Raw genomic sequence first — 20,889 nt, forward strand, 5'->3', positions numbered from 1 at the left:
TACAAAATGTTCTCTACACCGTGCAGTTTTCCAGTGTGTTGATTTCCTTATCTGGGCCTAAAAACCTCAACACAACAACAACAACAAAAGCACTGTATAATGAACTCTTGGTTAAGGCCTAAAGCACACCCAAAGGCAACTGAGCAAGGAAGTCAAGTGGTAGGAGGAACACATGAGAAGGGCCTGTGGTCTCCACCTTCCAGCGCCCATCCCAGGGTGGCTGATGCAACAGCAGGCACGTGCTCTCACTGTTCATTTGTCACTGTTCTGTTGTCAAAGAGCCCAGAGTCATGAGTCTGCATCCCACAGATACATCCGCAAGCTGCCTGAAGGCGATCTGAAAAGCCATCCCTGCCCCATACATCACTTGCTCTCTACACATTTATTCAACGCACTCAACCTATTAATTTTTAAGCAGTTCTATTTCCTCAATACAAAAAAGAAAATTACCTTTAAAAGCTTTACTGGGCACTGGATTTCCCATAGCGCTTTTGGAGTTGATACAAGAGTTGTTACACAATCCAAACAAAAAAGAGGTGAGAGGAGTGATCTTAAGGATAACATCCTGCTGACAGCACACAGACCATGGGCAAGGTGAAATGGCAGAGGCAAGGGCTGCCAGTCCACCTGGCTGGGAGGAAAGTGGCTCATTCTCAGAGGCCTATCAAGCCCTGGTCTCTGCCAAGGCTGTCAAAGCACTCTACTCTAACAAACCTCTCATGGGGGCGGATTTCCCTTATGAGTAGAAATGATTCTAAAGACTTCCGGGACTCCGGAAGCATCTTTGCTCCTACTGGGAACCCAAGCAAAAAGTCTTTATATTCTTTCCACTCTATCTTCCAATTCCTCTGCAGCTTTTCACCACTCCTGCTATGAAAAGAACATGCCACAACAGCAAATCGAATGCTACACACACACACACACACACACACACACACACACACACACCCTTCTGAATAAAACCATCAGCAGAATGACCACAGGAAAATAATACAAAGCAGAAAACTTTCAGATGATAGTCCCTGGACAAATTACTCACTTGAAAATTCTTTCTCAGTACATGTACATTACATGCACACCTCTTTAGTGTTTTAATATAATCTTCTATGGTACAGTGGTTAAGAGCATAATCTCTGGAGAGAGACAGGTTCAAATTCCAATTCTGCCATTTACAACTGTGTGGTCTTGGACATTTTTTTTTTTTTTTTTTAATAACAAGTTCTGTGCCTTGGCATCCTCCTCTGTTAAATGGGGATTGGAATCAACTGTTATGAGGATTAAACATGTTAATACATGCAAAACATTTAGAATAATGCAAATAAAGCTATGATCATTATTATTATAGTTCAAAATTGCTTTCACATGTATTATTATAGTTGTCCCCACAAGCACTCTATGAAACAGAAGTGATCATTTTATCTATATTTTATTGATAAGTACGAGGCTCAGTGAAGTGATTTGCTGAAAACATAAATAATCTGGCCAAACCAAGATTTGAATTGTGGTCTTTTGGCATTAAACCTTAGATTCTTTTCCATTACATTGTATTATTTACATGTAAACAACAGCAAAAGCAGCTATTATAAAATACAGACACTAGATTAAACTCCTAAAAAGAAGAAAACATTGAGAACATCATCGTACCTAGTTTAGGAATTCATTCTTGGAATAAACAAATGATGAGCTGATGGTAGAACTTAGCTAATGTAGCTAAAGCTTGTTTTTAGGTTCAGTGTGTAGTACTTTGGAACCCCCAAAATTCTGAAGCGAGGGGAGAAGAGGAAGGTATCAATTTGTATTCATTGTTGTGTATTTTACTTTTTGTGAAAATAGGTAAGCTGTCATCTTGAGAAACTCCAATATACAAAAATGCAGAACTACAAGATGGTTGAGTGACTTGTTACAAAAGGAACCACCAACGGGCTCAAATGTTTAAATGTGAGCCTTGCTCTCTTATGTTGCTGTAATTCACAAGCTAGCAATGGACTTTTTGATCAATGACATTCAGGCTACGCCCGCTTAGATCTAGAAGACTGAGAATTTCAACCCTCAGAATTCTTTACGTGACACTTAGACAAGTTTTATGAGACGAGCAGAAGACTGGTGAATATAAATGAACAACTGGCAGATATTCCTTCTTTCCTAATGAATTTTGTAATTTAGAGCATTTGAATGGCTCCCTAGGGGAGGAATTCTTTCATGACTAACACTCTTTCTAGTAATTGCATCTATTTCTAATTCATAAAATTTGAATGCTTGTTAGCCTTCAAGAACTTGTCTTCTATTTAATAAAGATTAATCCTTTATTTTTTAAAGATTAACCTTCTAATTTATGAATCTAGTATTGATTTTTAATATGTACTCTACATACAAATTATCCCTCAAAATAATTTTTAAAAACCATGCGGGCAGATGTACATTGAAAACTAAATTTCGAGCAAAGATAGTACGCTAAAAATTATCATCTTAAACAAAAAGACACATAAACTCTGAAAGACCAGCAACTTGCACTCTACATATATCAGTAAGTATCAGTGATATCTACATATCTATACATATATCTATATATCATATATATATAGATACACACCCCCCCCACTATCAGGGTTCTGTCAAACCTTTATAAAAGTCCACACAAGACTTCCCTTTAAGTTCACCTGAGCAACTCACATTTAAATGCCCTCTCATCCAAGTCAACCAATGACCATTCCATAGCTAAAGAAACACACCCCTTCGCTATTAATTCTGAAACTATGTTTTCTGTACAAGATGTATAATATTCTAGAAATATGCCTCTTAAAGCTGTTCAGATGGAAATATTTCATCCTTTTGATATGTAATGTAAAATCCATAAAATTTAAATCTCTCTAGTGAACATTACTGAGACATAAAGTATTATTTAAACCAAAGAAAGGAAATTAGATTTTTCTCTAATGGTCAGAGGTTATGTCTCAGTCATGCTTAAGGCTATAATACATTACTACCTGAAAAAAATTGAAAACAGAAGACAAAAAAGCACCTTTATGTTAAGTAATTAATAACTGAAAAAACAGAAGTCTGTGAGTAATCATTTAAGCTTCAGAGATAGGTATTTCGCTTTATTCCTATGGTTAATCCTGTCTACCTCTACCCTTGGTCTGGATGGAGATCAACAGCTATGTATTTTTTAACACGTGAGCCAACTTCCTCAACTTCAGCAAAATGCATGTTTCACATTCCCTCCCCCATCCGACACCCCGTGCCACACAGATCCCCCAACAACCTGGTTCTTTCCTGTAAAGTCGAAGTCATCCCACGACACCCCTCTTACCTGTTTCCCGTCCAGGGTGTACAGGCGTTTCACCACTCCCGAGTCCAGCTTGATGGCATCGGTGATGTCAGTGAGAACCTGCTCAAAGGAATGAGCAGTTTTCTTGTTCAGCAGAATCCTGACAGCCTTCCGTGGCTTCACCCCACTTCGGATGATGGTGACCAGCTTAGGCCGGATGAAATCCTTATTCTCCCGCACCTCTGATGGGCTCCCCTTGGCAGTGGCCAGTGAGGACACTGCCCGGGAAGCCGAGGTGGTCTTGACATTCACAGACCAGTTGGGATTCACGTTCTTGGTGTACTCCAGTTTCTTAAAGGGCTCTATTGACCCACACACATAGCTCTCTCCTAGGAAGACAGAAATATATTTATTTTATTTATTTTTTAAATTATTTATTTGACAGAGATCATAAGTAGGCAGAGAGGCAGGCGGTGGGGGGGGAGCAGGCTTCCCACTGAGCAGAGACCCCCCCCCCCACCAACGCGGGGCTCAATCCCAGGACCCTGAGATCATGACCTGAGCTGAAGGCAGAGGTTTAACCCACTGAGCCACTCAAGCGCCCCGGAAGAGGGAAATATATTTAAATTTACACTAAGGTGAACTCATTTCCTTCTTCCTAGTCTCTGATTTTTCCTTTTCTATCAGAAGTGAGAGCAAGTTTTGACTTTCTGAACAATGGAAGCATGACTAACAATTATAGAAAAGAATGATTTTTTTTTTCTTCTAATCTGGCTCTGTCAACACCAGATTGATACCCTAGAGGGGGAAAAAAATCATCATTCTTCCCTTTCTTCATTTATCGACTGCTTTTTCTGACAGAAATACAGACATTGAATAGACATCAGGAATAAAATTGAATTTTTAAAAAAAAGTATTCTTTGGGATTTGGGGCTATTTATATTTGCAGGAAACTTCAAAATCAGAGGTACCTACATTTAGGAATAATGTAAATAACACAATTTGAAAACTTAAAGTGGATCAGAAAACAGCTTCTTAGAATAGTTCTGTAATTCACTGTATGGTGATAGATGGGAGCTACAGTTGTGCTGAGCACAGCATGACAAAGGTATAGAGAAGCTGAATCACTATGTTGTACACCTGGAAGTAATGCAACATTGTGTGTTAATTATACTCAAATTTAAAAATTTTTAAAAAGCTATGAATTTATAATTTTGATGGGAATGTGCGCTGAACATTTTGTAAATTCAAGTAAAATTCCAATAACAAGCAAAAGTTCTGTCACCAGCTAGACCAAGATCTCACCTACTGCTGCTCACCTGCTTGGACCCACCATCCTCTGTCCCACTTCCTCCTTAAGTACTTCTTTCCAGCTTATCTCTTAATCAGGCAAAAGCCCCAGGGAGCACAGCATCCCCTGAAGGAAACCAAGACTGCCCCTCAAGCAATAATGGATGTTTGCCAGAAGAGCCACCCAAACCCAAACCACCCAGACCAGTTAAAGTTTAATCACTAAGTCAGCCCCCCCCACCAAGATGGACAATGGTGCGACCAGCAGTTACCTTTACCTCATTGCAATGCTAAAAATCACACCCAGGAGGTGGAGACTTAACATGCAAATGAAACATTAGCTGTTTGAAGCAGCATTGTCTGTCCACTGGGCCTGAGTTCCCCATTCCCAGGATTTCCCGCCCTACACACTTTAAATGGTGTCCTTTCAAGCTGTTGTTCAGGGAGTCAGTCTGACACCTTTGTACTGACTGTGTGTCCCTTCAGCTGCAGCTGCCGGTGCTTTTATTTATTATTTTTATAAACATACAATGTATTATTAGCCCCAGGGGTACAGGTGTGTGAATCGCCAGGTTTACACACTTCACAGCATCACCATAGCACATACGCTCCCCAATGTCCATAACCCCACCTCCCTCTCCCTACCACCCTCCCCTGGCAACCCTCAGTTTGTTTTGTGAGATTAAGAGTCTCTTATGGGGGCCACCTGGGTGGCTCAAGTGGGTTAAAGCCTCTGCCTTCAGTTCAGGTCATGATCCCAGGACCAGCCCCACACTGGGCTCTCTGCTTGGCGGGGAGCCTGCTTCCGTCTCTCTCTCTGACTGCTTCTCTGCCTGCTTGTGATCTTTGTCTGTCAAATAAATAAATAAAATCTTTAAAAAAAAAAAAAAAAAGAGTCTCTTATGGTTTGTCTCCCTCCCGATCCCATCTTGTTTCATTTATTCTTTTCCTACCCCCCAAACCCCCCACATTGCATCTCCACATCCTCATAATCAGAGAGATCATATGATAGTTGTCTTTCTCCGACTGACTTACTTCGCTAAGCATAATACCCTCTAGTTCCATCCACGTCGTCGCAAATAGCAAGATTTGATTTCTTTTGATCTGCCTGTGCTTTTAAACACTGGGTCCGGTCTCATTTCTACTGTTGCTGGGTCCAAGGACCCGAATCCCGTAACAACCACACTGCCTGTCCTCCCATCTACACCGAGCCAAGCACAGTGAACCGCATACACCAGGAAGCCAATTCATGTTTGTTTACAGATAAAAAGTTCTGAGAATGGTTAACTTATAAACTGTAGCTTCAGAAACTGACTCTAAAATAAATGTAATTACATAAAATGAATAAGGTTCGAGGATCTAATGAATAACATGGTGACTATATACTGTGGTATAACTGAAATTTGCTGAGAGTAGAACTTAAGTGTTTTCTCAAAAAAAGAAAAAAGATAAATAAATAATAAATAATGGATGTGTTAATTAACTTGGTGGAGGGAATCTTTCACAATACATACATATATCAAATCATCACGAGGTAGGCTTTAAATATCTTACAGTTTTGTTAGCTTTACTCCAGTAAAGCTGGGGGTAAAAAAAAAAAAAAAAAAGGAAGAAAGAAATTAGTTAAATTAGATTTTATTAAAAATGGCTCCTTAACACAGAATTATTTAATGAAAGTACTCTATTAAGTAGATGTGGCTCACACAAAAAAGAAAGTAACACACGTACCAAGTGATGATAAATCATAAAATGAATGTGTGTATATATATATATATATATATGTATATATGTAAATATTTCATAAAGTTAGGTCAGTGCATTTTGAAGTTAAAGATTTTATAATGGCTTTTTTGTGTGTTACCCTTTATAACAGGGAGTAGTTAAAATGCTAAAAATCTTTCATAATTGCCGGTAAAGTGACCTAGGACTAATCCTACACAGCCCATTTACTTTTATCTAAATCCTTGTCCTATTTTTAAATTACTAGTGCAAGCATCCAAAGCCACAGTAGCCACATAAAAATAATTGAACCAGGGTTTCAAAAATAAGAAAGCATCGTTATACATGTTAAACATTTACTCTGTAAGTGCTTTTAGAATACATTCTAGTGGGTGTTTATATATTGTGTCTTACTATAAGTTGCACAAATAGTAAATTCAGCAAACCCCTTCTCTATTCACCTAGCAGGTTATTACTGGTCCCGACCATGCTTTTCTTAAGACGTATGTAGATATCAAAAACATATGCATGGGGGGTCCCAAGACAGTGGTGCTTCTGAGGCTTTGTGGAGACGGGGGAATGTTCTGATGGGAAGAGAAATGGAAGTATGAGCTCTGGCCTCTTAAGATCTCGGGCAAGTCCCTTAGTCTCCTCAGTGGTAGTTTATCTGTGTATCTGATGAAGCCTATTTCAATGGAGACTCATCTCACCCTGTTTTTGTGAAGATCAAATTAGATGACAGAGGTCAGAGTAATCTCAAATACAAAACTTCTACACAAATGGAAACCCCCTCTAAGGCTGCATTATCCTGATTGTGCAGTAAGCCTGAAAGGAAAATTAAAAAACAAAATTACTAGAAATCCGTGAGCAGGTCGTACATTATAAGGTGTTAATTGTTTCTAGCTAGTTACCAGCAGATGTCACCTTGGGTCCATCTCAATATGAGCGGGCCCCAAATGGTCCTCAACAAGGCACACACAGCCCAAAATAGAGCAGGCAAAACCCGTCTGTCAGAATTCTGTGCTAATCGGGGATATGCAACTGTCTAATTATTTGTAAGTTTATGTCCTAAGCTAATAATTAATATCAAAACAAAGTGAGTGGTTTATGTAAGCGGTTATTTAGCCAGAGCGGCCCCACCTCGGTTGAACAGCCATTTTGTTGTTTATGCAGTAAAACCTAAACTGACCCTGTCTCCCCCCCGCCAACTTACTTAAAAGCAAGTCCGGGAAACCAGTCCCAGGTAACAAAGCCCAAATACAAGGGTGGGTCAGGTCAGATAGAGATAACAGCCAGAATGCAGAGAATGCAGGGATGAGTCGGGCCAGGTAGAGACATCCAATCAGTGGGGCGCACATACTGTCTCCCTAGCTACCAAGGAGCGCAGGCCCTGCCTTTTGGGCGCCAATTCTGACCAAAGTGATGGCTAGTTCAAATAGCTACTATGGGGTGAATTGTAATTCAATTGGCCACCTGTGTGTGACCCAGCATGACTGTGCAGCTTTCTCTGTGTGTTACAATCTCATTGGCCACCTGTGTATGGCCAGGCCCAACCGCATGGCCTTTGTTCTATAAAAGTTAGTCTGTAAGGCAGGGAGGGGTCGCCTCTTTGCAAGGGACGTCGCTGGCTGGTCAGTTTGATTCTTGATGCTTGGTGCAAAATAAAGCTTTGCTTGACCTTCGCTTTGTATCAGTCTCGCTCCTTTGACCATGGACCCATTATTGGGGGACCCAACAGTTTACACTCCAACATCAACAAAAAAACTTTTTAACTTTAAAAAAATATATAATTAGGAAAGCTAGGAATTTTAAAGTACTTACATTAACAATGTGGAGTGGGTTTGTTAAAAAAGAATATTAACACTTTTTTTACATCTTCTAAAGAACACTGAAAAAAATTTGAAGCATGACACCTTTGAGAAGGTAATGCTGATTTGGTTCTAGCAACAACGACTGGAAGAAACATATGTTAAATCTGTGCTGTCCCTTAGTGTCTCCTCTGCCTGGCTTACCAGATTCAAAGACTGCAAAGGAATCTTGGGGAAGGGTGTGAGATCCAATAAAGAATGATAGTGTGCCACAAGGAAAGCAACAGCACTTTCAGAAGAGGACAGAGCTGGTCACCAAACCCAAGATCACACACCACTCACTGCTGCCATTTAGAATCCACTACACTGTTCAGGAATTCAATAAGACAAGACAGGTTTCCTTATGCTAAAAAGCTTCTATTACATTTTGCAAATATATTTACATTAAAGACTTATTTGACCCCACATTTTGACAACTTTTCTTTTAATCATAATTCTGAACTTCTTCCCACCTCTAGAAATACTGCCTTGTCTTAATTTAAAGTTGATTTTCTGAATTTGTTAGAAAATAACTTTTTAATTAATGTGCTAATATCATTGACAACTGTAAATTAGCAAATGTAATTGTTTTGAATGGAAAGAATACATAGTCTTAATTTGGTCAAATAGCTCTGTGTATCCAGTGTTTAACCTGTCCCTAAATGGGGCCAAAACTTAAGGGATATGCTATATTCTTGATTAGAAAATCATCAATAGGTTGCAATCAAGTCCTGACAGAACTGGGTATTAAAGTCCACTGAAAAATTAAAAAATAAAGTAATACTTGTAATCCCTGTAATAAACTTCCTATATACACTAAACCATCCCAAAGGTTTATGGTGTAATTTATATTGCAACAATAAAATAAAAGTTAATTTAGCAAAACCAAAGTATATTTGAGCAAAATGGTCTGATGTTATATTTATAATAAAAAATTATACTTGATCTTCAAACTATTTCTGGCACAGAGCTGCTAAAACCCTTGGAATTTCCTAAGTGATTAGAGCAATAAAGATATCTTGATATGCATAACAAGCCCCTTTCAACCACATTTTAGTTTATGTTAACAAGGAGGCCTGGAAAGCACATGAGGATAGGGGCTGGATGCCAGGGGAACCATCAGTGTGATGAGAGGGTAGAAGCTTTCAGTCCACCTCCCTGACTTTAGAGAAGGGAGAGGGGCTAGTAGCTGAATCCAGTGATTTAATCACTTGTGCCTATGTAATGAAGCATCCATTTAAAAAAAAAAAAAAAAAAGGACAGGGTCCAGAGAGCTTCCAGTTGGTGAATATTCAATGGGAGTGGTGAGCTCAGAGAACATGGAGGCTCCAATCCCCTTCCCTAGGGCTTGCCTGATGCATCTCTTCCATCTGGCTGTTCCTAAATTATATACTTTTATAATAAACTGGTAATCCAGGAAGTAAAATGTTTTCCCAAGTTCTGTGAGCCACTCTTGCAAATTAATTGAACCAAAGGAGGGGGATCATGGGAACCTCTTATCTATTGGTCAATCCATCAGAAGCACAGGTGACCACTTGGATTTGATTGGTGGATATATGGGGAAGACCCACACACAGGTCAGAATTGGTGACCAGCATTTTAGGACCCCAAATGTGCTTTGAAAGTTTGGGATTATTTACTGTAGGTGAAGTTTAATAAGGATGGCAAGATGGAAAGATCATAGATGGTTTCAAGGAAATGGTGTAACAGTCAATTTAGAAGTAGAGCTGGGAATAACCAAACATTATGACTTACTTGCTGGTTGGTTATCATACTGCTGGTTTTGTTCCAGTTTATTCAATCCAAAAATCTTTGTGTTAAGACTGATTCTCAACTTGAAATTTAATAGTCTCGGTGTCCAAGACATCCCAACAAATAGAGAGCTGCAGAAGAAGCATCTGTCTGGATTTCTGCAGCATTTATAAAAGTCAAAAAACTAGTATCTGCTTTTAGGCAGAGATAAAAATCAAGAAAATGACAGTTAAAAAGAAAAAAAAATAAGGAAATAAAGCATGATATTATGTTTGGATCCAACCAATGTTTACTGAAATAACAGAATATGTTAATTTCTTCCCTGAAAGATCTAAGTATTTGGGGGATCTTGGAGAAATGGAATGATTTCTGTGTAAGCATATTAGATTATTTTTGAGATCCTGAAGTTTCTATGTTTTACTTTGTTTTCAAAAAAATCACACAAGCATTTATAAACTTATTATATTGCTACTGTTCAAAATACAGAAAAAAATGTTTTCTAACACAGTTTATTATTTCAAAACCTGTAAAGTTAATTCTATTTGGCCATCAGCTCCCATTATGAAATTAAAGGATTTCCACTTAAAGGAAATTATCTAAGTCACTACTGAAAACTTCCAAGAATGTGATACCAGCTTCCTGGTTGACCAGGCCTATAATGAATGAGCTAGGAAGGTATCCTTCCACAAGATCACGTATTAGGAGATTCTAGAAGCTTGCTCTATTTTCCCCTTACTGCTGGAGCTTTTTCTTTGGCTCAGGGTGGGTCTTGTAAATGTCCTATATAACATCACTTGACCTCAGTCTGAAAATGACCTAATCTCTGGTTGCTACTTCCTCTAGGACTTCTTAATTTCCAAATGTGGCATATTCAGAAGAATCTTAGCTGAGAGATACCTATAAAAATTTCATTTTTCCAGGGAATAAAGTTTCTCATTAAAAGTTGTAGACTTGGGGGGACGCCTGGGTGGCTCAGTTGGTTAAGCAGCTGCCTTCGGCTCAGGTCATGATCCCAGCGTCCTGGGATCGAGTCCCACATCGGGCTCCTTGCTCATCAGGGAGCCTGCTTCTCCCTCTGCCTCTGCCTGCCATTCTGCCTGCCTGTGCTTGCTCTCTCTCCCTCTCTCTCTCTGACAAATAAATAAATAAAATCTTAAAAAAAAAAAAAAAAAAAAAAAGTTGTAGACTTGGGGGCACCTGGGTGGCTCAGCGGGTTAAGCCGCTGCCTTCAGCTCAGGTCATGATCTCAGGGTCCTGGGATCGAGCCCCGCATCGGGCTCTCTGCTCAGCAGAGAACCTGCTTCCTCCTCTCTCTCTCTGCCTGCCTCTCTGCCTGCTTGTGATCTCTCTCTGTCAAATAAATAAATAAAAAATCTTAAAAAAAAAAAAAAAAGTTGTAGACTTGGGGTGCCTGGGTGGCTCAGTGGGTTAAAGCCTCTGCCTTTAGCTCAAGTCATGATCCCAGGGTCCTGGGATCGAGCCCCGCATTGGGCTCTCTGCTTGGCGGGAAGCCTGCTTCCTCCTCTCTCTCTGCCTACTTGTGATCTCTGTCTCTCAAATAAATAAATAAATAATCTTTAAAAAAAAAAAAAGGCTGTAGACTTAAAATTTACTAGTGTGAATTATAGTAAAAAGTGGTAAAGACTCAAATATACATTGAGACCTCTGAAAATACACTGAGTAAAACTACATGAATATATTATTAACAGAACAAAATATAAAGTTGTCTTCTGGATATTATATTTAATGAGCCTACCTCAAATATATACGACATTTCATAATCTATCTAAAAGGCACTGATTTAAGAAGAAGATTTTGATAGTGCTATTAAAGGCAAGAGAAGATTCCTCAAAGGCACTTTGGGTCATTCTTCCATGGAATTCTTTTATAATATCATAGTACATAAAAATAAGCTTCCAGAAAATAAAATTTGAATGTGTATGCCATACCTATAGAAAATGTCAAGTTCTCAAATTCAAAGCAACAGAAAAATAACATTAAAAAAATGAGAGATCCAAATTTTTAAATTTAAAAAGTATTCTGAAAAGTAGAGAAACTAAAATAAAAAGGCAAAAACAGACTGAGGATCTACACAGAACAACGGGTTACTATACTAGGCAAAGCTTGTTATAATTTACAAAAATACAGGGTACCAAAATATATGACAAAAGATAAAGACAAAATATATAGAAACTAGAATATATTACTAGTGCCATTATAAATCAGTAAAAACCTTTTTTGAAAGCAACATGGCCAACTGTATTTGGAACCATGAAAATGTATATTCTCATTGTTAAAACTTTCTCCTAATTACATAACAGAATAACAAATAACAAAACTGCAAAAAAATTTAAAAATTAAAAAAACATTTTAATAAAATAAAATTAAAAAACAACAAAACTGCAACAAGCACATACAGCATTAGCCATGAAAACTAAAAACTAACTACAAACTCCTAAATCTTCAATAGGAGGTACAAAATCTGAATTTTAACTCCCACTCTGGGAGTTAAAAGACTCCTAAGTCATGAGCTTGTCTTCAAAAGAGCTTAGAAACCAAGATGTGTATATGAAAAGACTTCACCACAAGGCAGTAAGTGAGAATTGCTAAGTAAGGGGTCCGGCAACCCTAACTCAGGAGAGAAGGAAATCACTTCCCACTTCCCACTGAGCAATCAATAAAGAAGAAATGGAATTCATGCTGGCCTTGGAAGTGAGGGTAAGATTTTTCACTAGCAGAAAAGAAAGAGGACAGCAATTCAGATAAAAATAAAATAAAAATATTCTCTATACACGGTATAGTAAAGAGACAGTCTGAGAGATATTACTATGTCTTTCTCAAAAAATAAAATAAAAATATTTCCATGGACAAACAAGTTAGAGTAAGACTGTGGTAGGGTCCAAGGTCAAAGCTTTTGTGCATGATCAGAACCAGGATTCAGAACGCTTGCACTGGCTTCCGTGTAAAGGGAGGGCTGAAGGTAGGATGTGGGAAGAGAGATGAGAAAGCTGGTATAACAGACCAGGAGAGGAGATGGAGAATTGAGCTTTACACCTGTGCACCAGGAGCAGAGAGGAGTGGGCACAATAAGGAGTACTTAGCAGATAGAATCAGTTGACTAGATGGTAGAATTGGCAACTATCTAGATGTGGGAACCAAGGGAATCTGAGTCAAAATGACAAAAATGAAATGATGACATCAGAACTTCCATTTTGTTGACTTTTCATATACCACCATACGTAGAATAAGAAGGGAACCAGGTTTGGATCTGATGGTAAGGGAAGATACTAATTTGGTTGTGCGCATACTAAATTTGAAGTTCCTAGGAGCCAATTAGTTGGAAATTTCCAGCAAGCAGTTAGAAATATAAGCCTGGAGTTTGGAGGGTGATGCATATGGCAGCTGCAGAGATGCAACCGAAGAAAACACTCTGGGAGACATGCCCGATTGGACAAGAAAAAATGCAGAGCAACACCAGTCTCTAAAGAGTGCCCAGAGATGGAGGAGCCAGTGAAAGGAATGAAGAGAAATCAGGTGCCTGATGCCTTAGAAATGGAAAGGTAAGTGTGTGACTGAAGAGATTCAGATGTGAGCATCCAATGCTCCAGGTTCAGCAATGATGATAAGGATTCCTAAGAGATCACTGGTGTGGCCACTAAAAGACCACGTGTGGCCCTATAATGGCCACTTCGGTTGGGTAGTGATGCTGGCTCGCCTTCGTTAATTCATTCATCCATTCTTCCATCCGTTCATTCTCTTTCCTCTTTCTTCCCACAATATTTATTGCGTACTTACAACTACCATGCTAGGTGGTGAGGACTCCAATGGCTCCCTGACTTGCAAAGACTTTGGTAAAAATTAAGTAAGTATAGTATAATGTCATGATGCTAATCAAGGAGTTGAAGTATGATTGGAAGCTACACAACTAGAGACAGCATATAAGATATTTCTAATCACAGGAGACCTCTGGGTTTGACAGGTCAGAAAGACCAAGGCAAGAATTTTTTAGATTGTGGGAGATTTGTGTCTCTGTAGGCTGAGGGATGAGGATAGAGACGCCATTGGCAGAAGTTACGTTAATGTCTGCCATGTAGCAGATCCTGTTCTACCCATGCTGTTTAACCTGTAATCCTCAACACAATCCTATGAGCTAAGTATTAATACACTACTTATCACAGGGCACAATGAGGTACAGAGACAGGCAGCTGGCTCAAGGTCACATGGCTAGCAAAGGCTGAGCTAGGATTCAAAGGCAGCTTGGCTGACTCCAGAGCCATAACTTAACCATGACATTACGTACCTTCAGGAGAGCACCATCTACTGCCCTACCAGGAGAGAAGGGGAGCCTGGAGAGATGGGAAAGAGCACAAGCAAAGAATGCAGCTGAGCTCACTGCTAAGTCTCTCAGTGGGTAATGGGAGAAACAGACAAAATTGAAGGAGCAGGAAGGAGCAGGTCACTGAGAGAAATCCCTTAAAGACTGTGGGCTGTGTTCTACAACTAAGTGGAATGCCACTATGAAGCAAACATATGGCACAAAGGAGTCTGCAGTAGCCAGGGTTATAGGCAACAAAACTGGTTTAAAAACTACCATCTGGGACACATGTGTGTCCTAAAGGATCTGACCTAAGACAGACTCTGGAATGGAAAAGCAGGGACAAATACAGGTTGCATAAATAAGAGAAAAACAAATTGTCAAAGAGAAACTAAGATATGTATTTTCAGTTTACGAGCCGATTGCAATAGTGCAGGGAAGAGAAGACAAGACTCAAGTGGTAGGAATATGAAGAGTTATTATTGAATTTTTTAAACATTCTTGCATCTTTTGGGGTGCCTGGGTGGCTCAGTGGGTTAAAGCCTCTGCCTTCGGCTCAGGTCATAATCCCAGGGTCCTGGGATCGAGCCCCACATCAGGCTCTCTGCTCAGCGGGGAGCCTGCTTCCCTTCCTCTCTCTCTGACTGCCTCTCTGCCTACTTGTGATCTCTGTCTGTCATATAAATAAATAAAAATCTTTAAAAAAAAACAAAAACATTCTTCCATCTTCAAATTTTCTACAATGCTCACTGTATAAGAATGTATCACCCCTGCAGTAAAAAATACTAGCGTTGCTAAAACACTGATGAGAACTTGAAAACTATAACACTGATGGTGGAGAGGACAGATGGAAGAAATGTCTTAAGCAGGACCAGCACAATTTAGTGACAGCTTTGGTTTGACAGGTGAAGGGAAAGAGAAGTCAAGAGGGATGTTAGGTTAGATGGCGACACCATTTAACAAGATCCGGAATATGAGAAGAGGAATGAATTCTGGGTAGTGGAAAAGAATGAGGTCATATTTATGCTGGCTGAGTTAGAAAGGACTGAGGACTAGAGTATCAGTTAAGTATATCCAGGTGGTAGGAGTGAAGAAGAAAGGTTTTATTACTATCTGGAAGAAATGGGCCTTAAAAGAGTGGTTAAAATAATAAGAGTTAATGACATCACAGTAGCTCCAAAGACAGGAAAAGTAGAGCACATCTATGTTTAAGGATGAGACAAGTAAAGAGGGAAATAGAAATTCACCATTCGAACAGCGCCACCGTGATTGCTATAGGCAAACCCACCAGGAAATGCCAAAATTCATGGACAAAATTGAAGGAGAAACAAGATATTCACATAGTCTCAAAGTTTCTCCCCCAAATATGTATTCATTGCAAATGGGGAAAATAGTAACTTCAGCGTGAAGGTAAGTGGCAGACACCATCTTTACCAACTGATCATGGCTAATCTGTCCAGTAATAAGACACGGCAACACCCTGTACCCTGAAATCATGCACCAAAGGGAACACAGCATCATTTCTGTGGAATTCTGGCCACAAATACCAAACTTTAATCTAGTCATCAGCTACACCCAAATTGAAGGACATTCTCTGACTGACCAGTACTCTTCAAAATGGCCAAGTCATTAGAGACAAGGAAAGAATGAAGAACGGTCACAGCTTGGCAGACAAAAAGAAGACAGAACAGCTGAATGCAACACGTGATTCTGGAACCAAAAAAAAAGGCCAGTAGGGGGGAAACTGATGAAAGGTGAAAAAAAGCCTGCAGTTACTACCATTGTTCCAAAGGTAACGTCTATTTTTGATCATTGTGTGATGGTTATGCATGATGTTCCATGGTGGGAAGGGCATATGAGAACTTCTTATTTTTGTGACACTTCTAATAAGTCCACATTAGTTTCAAAATATAAACTTTTAAAAATGAGGAAGTAGCCTAGAAAAAAGTTTAACTTGAACCCCTACCTCACACACTGTACTTGTCTGCAAGTACACTGTACTTCTCTGCCTACTTGTGATCTCTCTCTCTCTCCATCTCTGTCAAATAAACAAATAAACTTAAAAAAAAAAAAAGAAAATCATACCATAAAAGAAAAGGCTGATACATTTCATTATTTCAACTTTTTTCAATATGCATGGCAAAAAACATAACAAACAACATCACTAGATAAAGAACAATCCAGGAAAGAAAACTTTCAATTAATATCCCAAAAAGCTAATATCTCTAAAAGAAAAAAAAAATCTTATAAGTCAATTAAAAAAAAAAAAACCCAATCTCATAGAAAAAAGGTCAAAAACTCTGAAGAAACAAAACATAGAAAAAGAAATACCAATGCATTTTTAATTGTATGAAAAGATGAAAATTAAAACTTTAAGTGGATACATGCTCTTCTTTTCATAATAGGTTGGCAAGTAGCAAAACATTAGACAAAACACTGTCTTGTTGAGGGTATAGGAAAACAGCCCATCTCATATGTTACTGATGGGAGTATAAACTGGTACCACACCTATGAAGATCTGCCACAGCTCTTAAGAATCTAATGCTTATGGGCACCTGGGTGGCTCGTGATCCCGGGGTCCTGGGATCGAGCCCCACATCGGGCTCTCTGCTCCGCGGGGAGCCTGCTTCCTCCTCTCTCTCTGTCTGCCTCTCTGCCTACTTGTGTTCTCTGTCTGTCAAATAAATAAATAAAATCTTTAAATAAATAAATAAATAAATAAATAAATAAAAAGAATCTAATGCTTATACCTCTCTATCCAGCAATATGACTTCTGGGAATTTGTCCTTCAAAGATTCTCCTACATGGGTAGAAAACTCAAATCCAAGGATATTCACTGCAAAATTGTGTCTTATAACAAAGATTGGTCACAACCTATCAATAAAAGCCCATCGATAAAAGATAGGTAAATAAGCAAGAATATGTTTATATGAAGGAATACTATGAAGTCAGTAAAAAGGACACTAGTTCTAGCTGTATGATAGGCTGTATTGTTAAGTGCACAAAGCAAGGCACAGAACTGTAAGTACGGTAAGTTACCTCCTGGGCAAACGATAGGTATATCCTTAACAGGAGCTGGTATTTTTAGGCTGATACTCGAAAACAACAACAACAAGACAAGTAAACTATTTGCCTGAGGGGAGCCTTAGAGAGAGTATGCATTAGAGCCATTCCAGAATTCATTTAAAACTTTTACCACCGTAGGAAGAGGCACAGAAGAAGCCAGTGAATTACAGAAAGAAATCGATGAAACCACATCAAGGGGAAGAAATATTGCCAGGAGAACTGGGTGACCGGAAATTGTGGCTAGAGATTCCCTAACTGTGGGGTGAAGTGTGGGGTTGTTCCTGAGAGGTTAACTCTGGTGGGGACTTGGGAACAGCCCTAACACTTCAGCTCTGATCTGGGTGGCTCAGTGGGTCTGATCTGGGTGGCTCAGTGGGTTAAGCCTCTGCCTGTGGCTCAGGTCATGATCTCAGGGTCCTGGGATCGAGCGCCGCATTGGGGTCTCTGCTCATCAGGGAGCCTGCTTCCTCCTCTCTCTCTGCCTGCCTCTCTGCCTAATTGTAATCTCTCTGTGTGTGTCAAATAAATAAATAAAACCTTTAAAAGCAAAACAAAACAAAACACTCCAGCTCCAGAGTCAGACAGTGTCCACAGTAAAGGGGGGCAAGTCAAGGTTTAGGAGAGCTGAGAAAGAAAGGGACTCACTACTAATACAGACAGAACTGACATACAAATCAACTTATTTATATCCAGAAGACAACACACCTGAATAGCATTGATGTTACTGCTGACAGGAAATGCCCTGGCCCTCTCATACTTACATTCACACAAGATGTTAAAAGAATGCCTGTTTAGGGACACCTGGGTGGCTCAGTTGGTTAAGCCGCTGCCTTTGGCTCAGGTCATGATCCCGGGGTCCTGGGATCGAGTCCCGCATCGGGCTCCTTGCTCGGCGGGGTGCCTGCTTCTCTGCCTGCTTGTGTGTTCTCTCTCTCTCTCTCTCTCTGGTAAATAAATAAAATCTTTAAAAAAAAAAAAGAATGCCTGTTTAAGACAGCAAATAGATTCGTGGCTTGCAGGAGCTAGGTGGCGATGAAACAGTAGAGTACAGAGGATTTTTAGGGCAATAAAACTATTCTGGATAATACCACAATGGTACATACATGTCATTACACTGTTGTCCAAAACCCACAGAACACACAAGACCAAGAGTGAGCCCGAATGTAAACTCTGGACTTCCGGTGCTAATGAAGAGTCAGTGCAGCTTCATCACACCTGTGCCCCTCTAATGACACTGGGAGAGGCTGGTCATGTGTTGAGAGAAGGGGTAAATGGGAAATCTCGGTACTTCTGCTCAGTTTTGCTGTGAACCTAAAACTAAACTAAAAATAAAGCCTATTTTGGGGAGCCTGGGTGGCTCAGTGGGTTAAAGCCTCTGCAGTCGGCTCAGGTCATGATCCCAGGGTCCTGGGATCGAGCCCCGCATCGGGCTCTCTGCTCAGCAGGGAGCCTGCTTCCTCCTCTCTCTCTCTCTCTGCCTACTTGTGATCTGTTAAATAAATAAATAAATAAAATCTTTAAAAATAAATAAATAAATAAAAATTAAAAAAAATAAAAATAAAGCCTATTTCAAAGTGGGGGGGCGTGGATGGCTCACCCCCAACACAGACCTCACTGAGGCTTCAGCGTCTGATCGAAACAAAATCAATCAGTCAATGCTTGGGATTCCCAGGACATCTTTCTCCCAAGAGTTTAAAGTTTTTAAAGTTATTTCTTCATTTACCCTTCACAACGTTTACATACCTACGGTGGAACATAAATAGTGTAAAATTGGGGAAAAAAGAGGCAATATTGGGAAAATGAGGCCAAGTCTCAAGGTGAACCACTTGCAGAAATAGGACTGCAATTCCACTTTCCTTATTAATTATCCTGACTTTTTTAATGTATTAAGGCCATTTGGAAAGCAAATAATTAAAACTGCTAATCCATTGTCTGCTCTTGCATATGTGTGTGCGTGTCTGTGTGGGTATACGTACATGCATAAAGAGACACACTTATTATAATCATGCACACACAGACACATACACACTCACTCATACATTTACACTTGAGGCAAAGAACCAGCTCTACCAATGAGCTGAAACCAAATTTAGGCATAATAATCTGTGGGTAATAATAACAGTGCAAATGACCGTGCAACTGTTACAAATAAAGAAACTCACATATGTCGTTGTAATTCAGAATTTGGAGTCTGAGGTAAGTGAGAAAGAACAAACTTAAAAAAAAATTACAAGTCAAATACACTTTTCACTGCATCCACTAAAAGGATTTAATTTAAAATGCAAACATCAGCATATTGGAAAGGGAAATGAGAAGCTAATAACATGCACTGACGTTTACATAAAATTAGTATGTAAAGTGAGAGATATGAACCTAATGATGAATATGAAGCAACTGTTTGCATTTTAACAGACTAAGCAAAAATGTAATTGACAAAGAGGCCAATCTAAATGAATTTCCAGCTACTTCAACACCAAGTGCAGCTGCATGCTGTCAGAATTATAAATGAGGAAAAAAAATCTGTTTAAACTGGATTTCTTTAAAAAAACACAGCCAATATGTGAACTTACACATTGTACTGAAGTTATCACTCATTCAATCAGAAAAAAGCACTTTTTTTTCCCAAAAAGTCATTTTTTTGAACATCAGAATTGTCAATAGGCAGTTGCTTCATATTGATTGAAGAGAAAAGTATTTGGAGGTAAATGAAAATATTAAGGTGTTTCTGGGAGTCGTAGCTATAGCTGTCATTCCTGGAATTAAGTCAAGGTTAAAAACATCTGTTTTCAAGAATAATCTAATACTATAAAATTTCATTTAAAAGCCACTAAGAATACCCCACTTGGTATCTTATCAGTGGCAGTTATGAGCTTAAGGTCTGGCACCAGCCTTGCTGGGTTCAAATCCTAACTCTATCACTTCCTGCTGTGTGACTTTGAGCAGGTCACTTAACCACAATGCGCCTTTCTTTTCTCATCACAGTATAAGGATGGTCACCGTACCTAGCTCCTAGGGTCACTGTGTGAGCTAAACATATTCATATATGCAAGACACATGCTCTGTGACTGTGAGCTGTCATTATTCTCCTCAGGACGGCAGTCTCTTAGAGCAGGCATTATATGGTGTTAAGAAAACCAAAAAAGAAGATGGTAACAAGCATGCCATGATGTTGCTGATCCTTGTGTGTAGACAACCATTGTTTCCCACCCCGCACACCCTCTCCTGGGTGGACAGGAACCATGGGAATATCTCCAGCCACTTCTCAGTAAAGACCCGCTCTGGCCGGAAAATTGATAGAAAGACACAGCCCCGCCCCTTAGATGCCGCACAAGTGACTCCAGAACAGAGTGAGAAGGCAAGCCCAGCTGCCTTACAATGCGCTGGGAGATCTTGGCATATTTTGTTCTCTACTTCCATCAGTCCTCAAAGGGATGGTTTGGTGACTGATCGTGCACCTGACTTTGCATTTCATCTTTATCCAGGCTCCTCAGAATAGCCCACCAAATGTTTTATTTATCCCGGTATTTTCCAAGGTCAGGAAAAGGGCAGAGCACAAAAATCAAAGCTAATGCAGAAAGATTTCATGTGCATTCTTCCCCTTTAATTTACTGAAAGTGCCAACATCTGAATAG

General features: G+C 39.5%; 1 protein-coding gene across 1 annotated transcript in view; it reads right to left on the minus strand.

The window, feature by feature from the left end:
- LOC111158544 (doublecortin like kinase 1) overlaps window positions 1–20,889 on the minus strand; it is a 353,224-nt gene that overhangs the window by 325,635 nt on the left and 6,700 nt on the right. Inside the window, exon 3 of the mRNA XM_022520639.1 lies at window positions 3,311–3,657. Coding sequence (XP_022376347.1) covers window positions 3,311–3,657 — 347 coding nt within the window. The remainder of the gene's footprint in view (window positions 1–3,310; window positions 3,658–20,889) is intronic.

This window comes from Enhydra lutris, unplaced genomic scaffold (genome assembly GCF_002288905.1).
Source record: "Enhydra lutris kenyoni isolate GAN:26980312 unplaced genomic scaffold, ASM228890v2 scaffoldscaffold60, whole genome shotgun sequence".
NCBI classification, from domain to species: domain Eukaryota; kingdom Metazoa; phylum Chordata; class Mammalia; order Carnivora; family Mustelidae; genus Enhydra; species Enhydra lutris.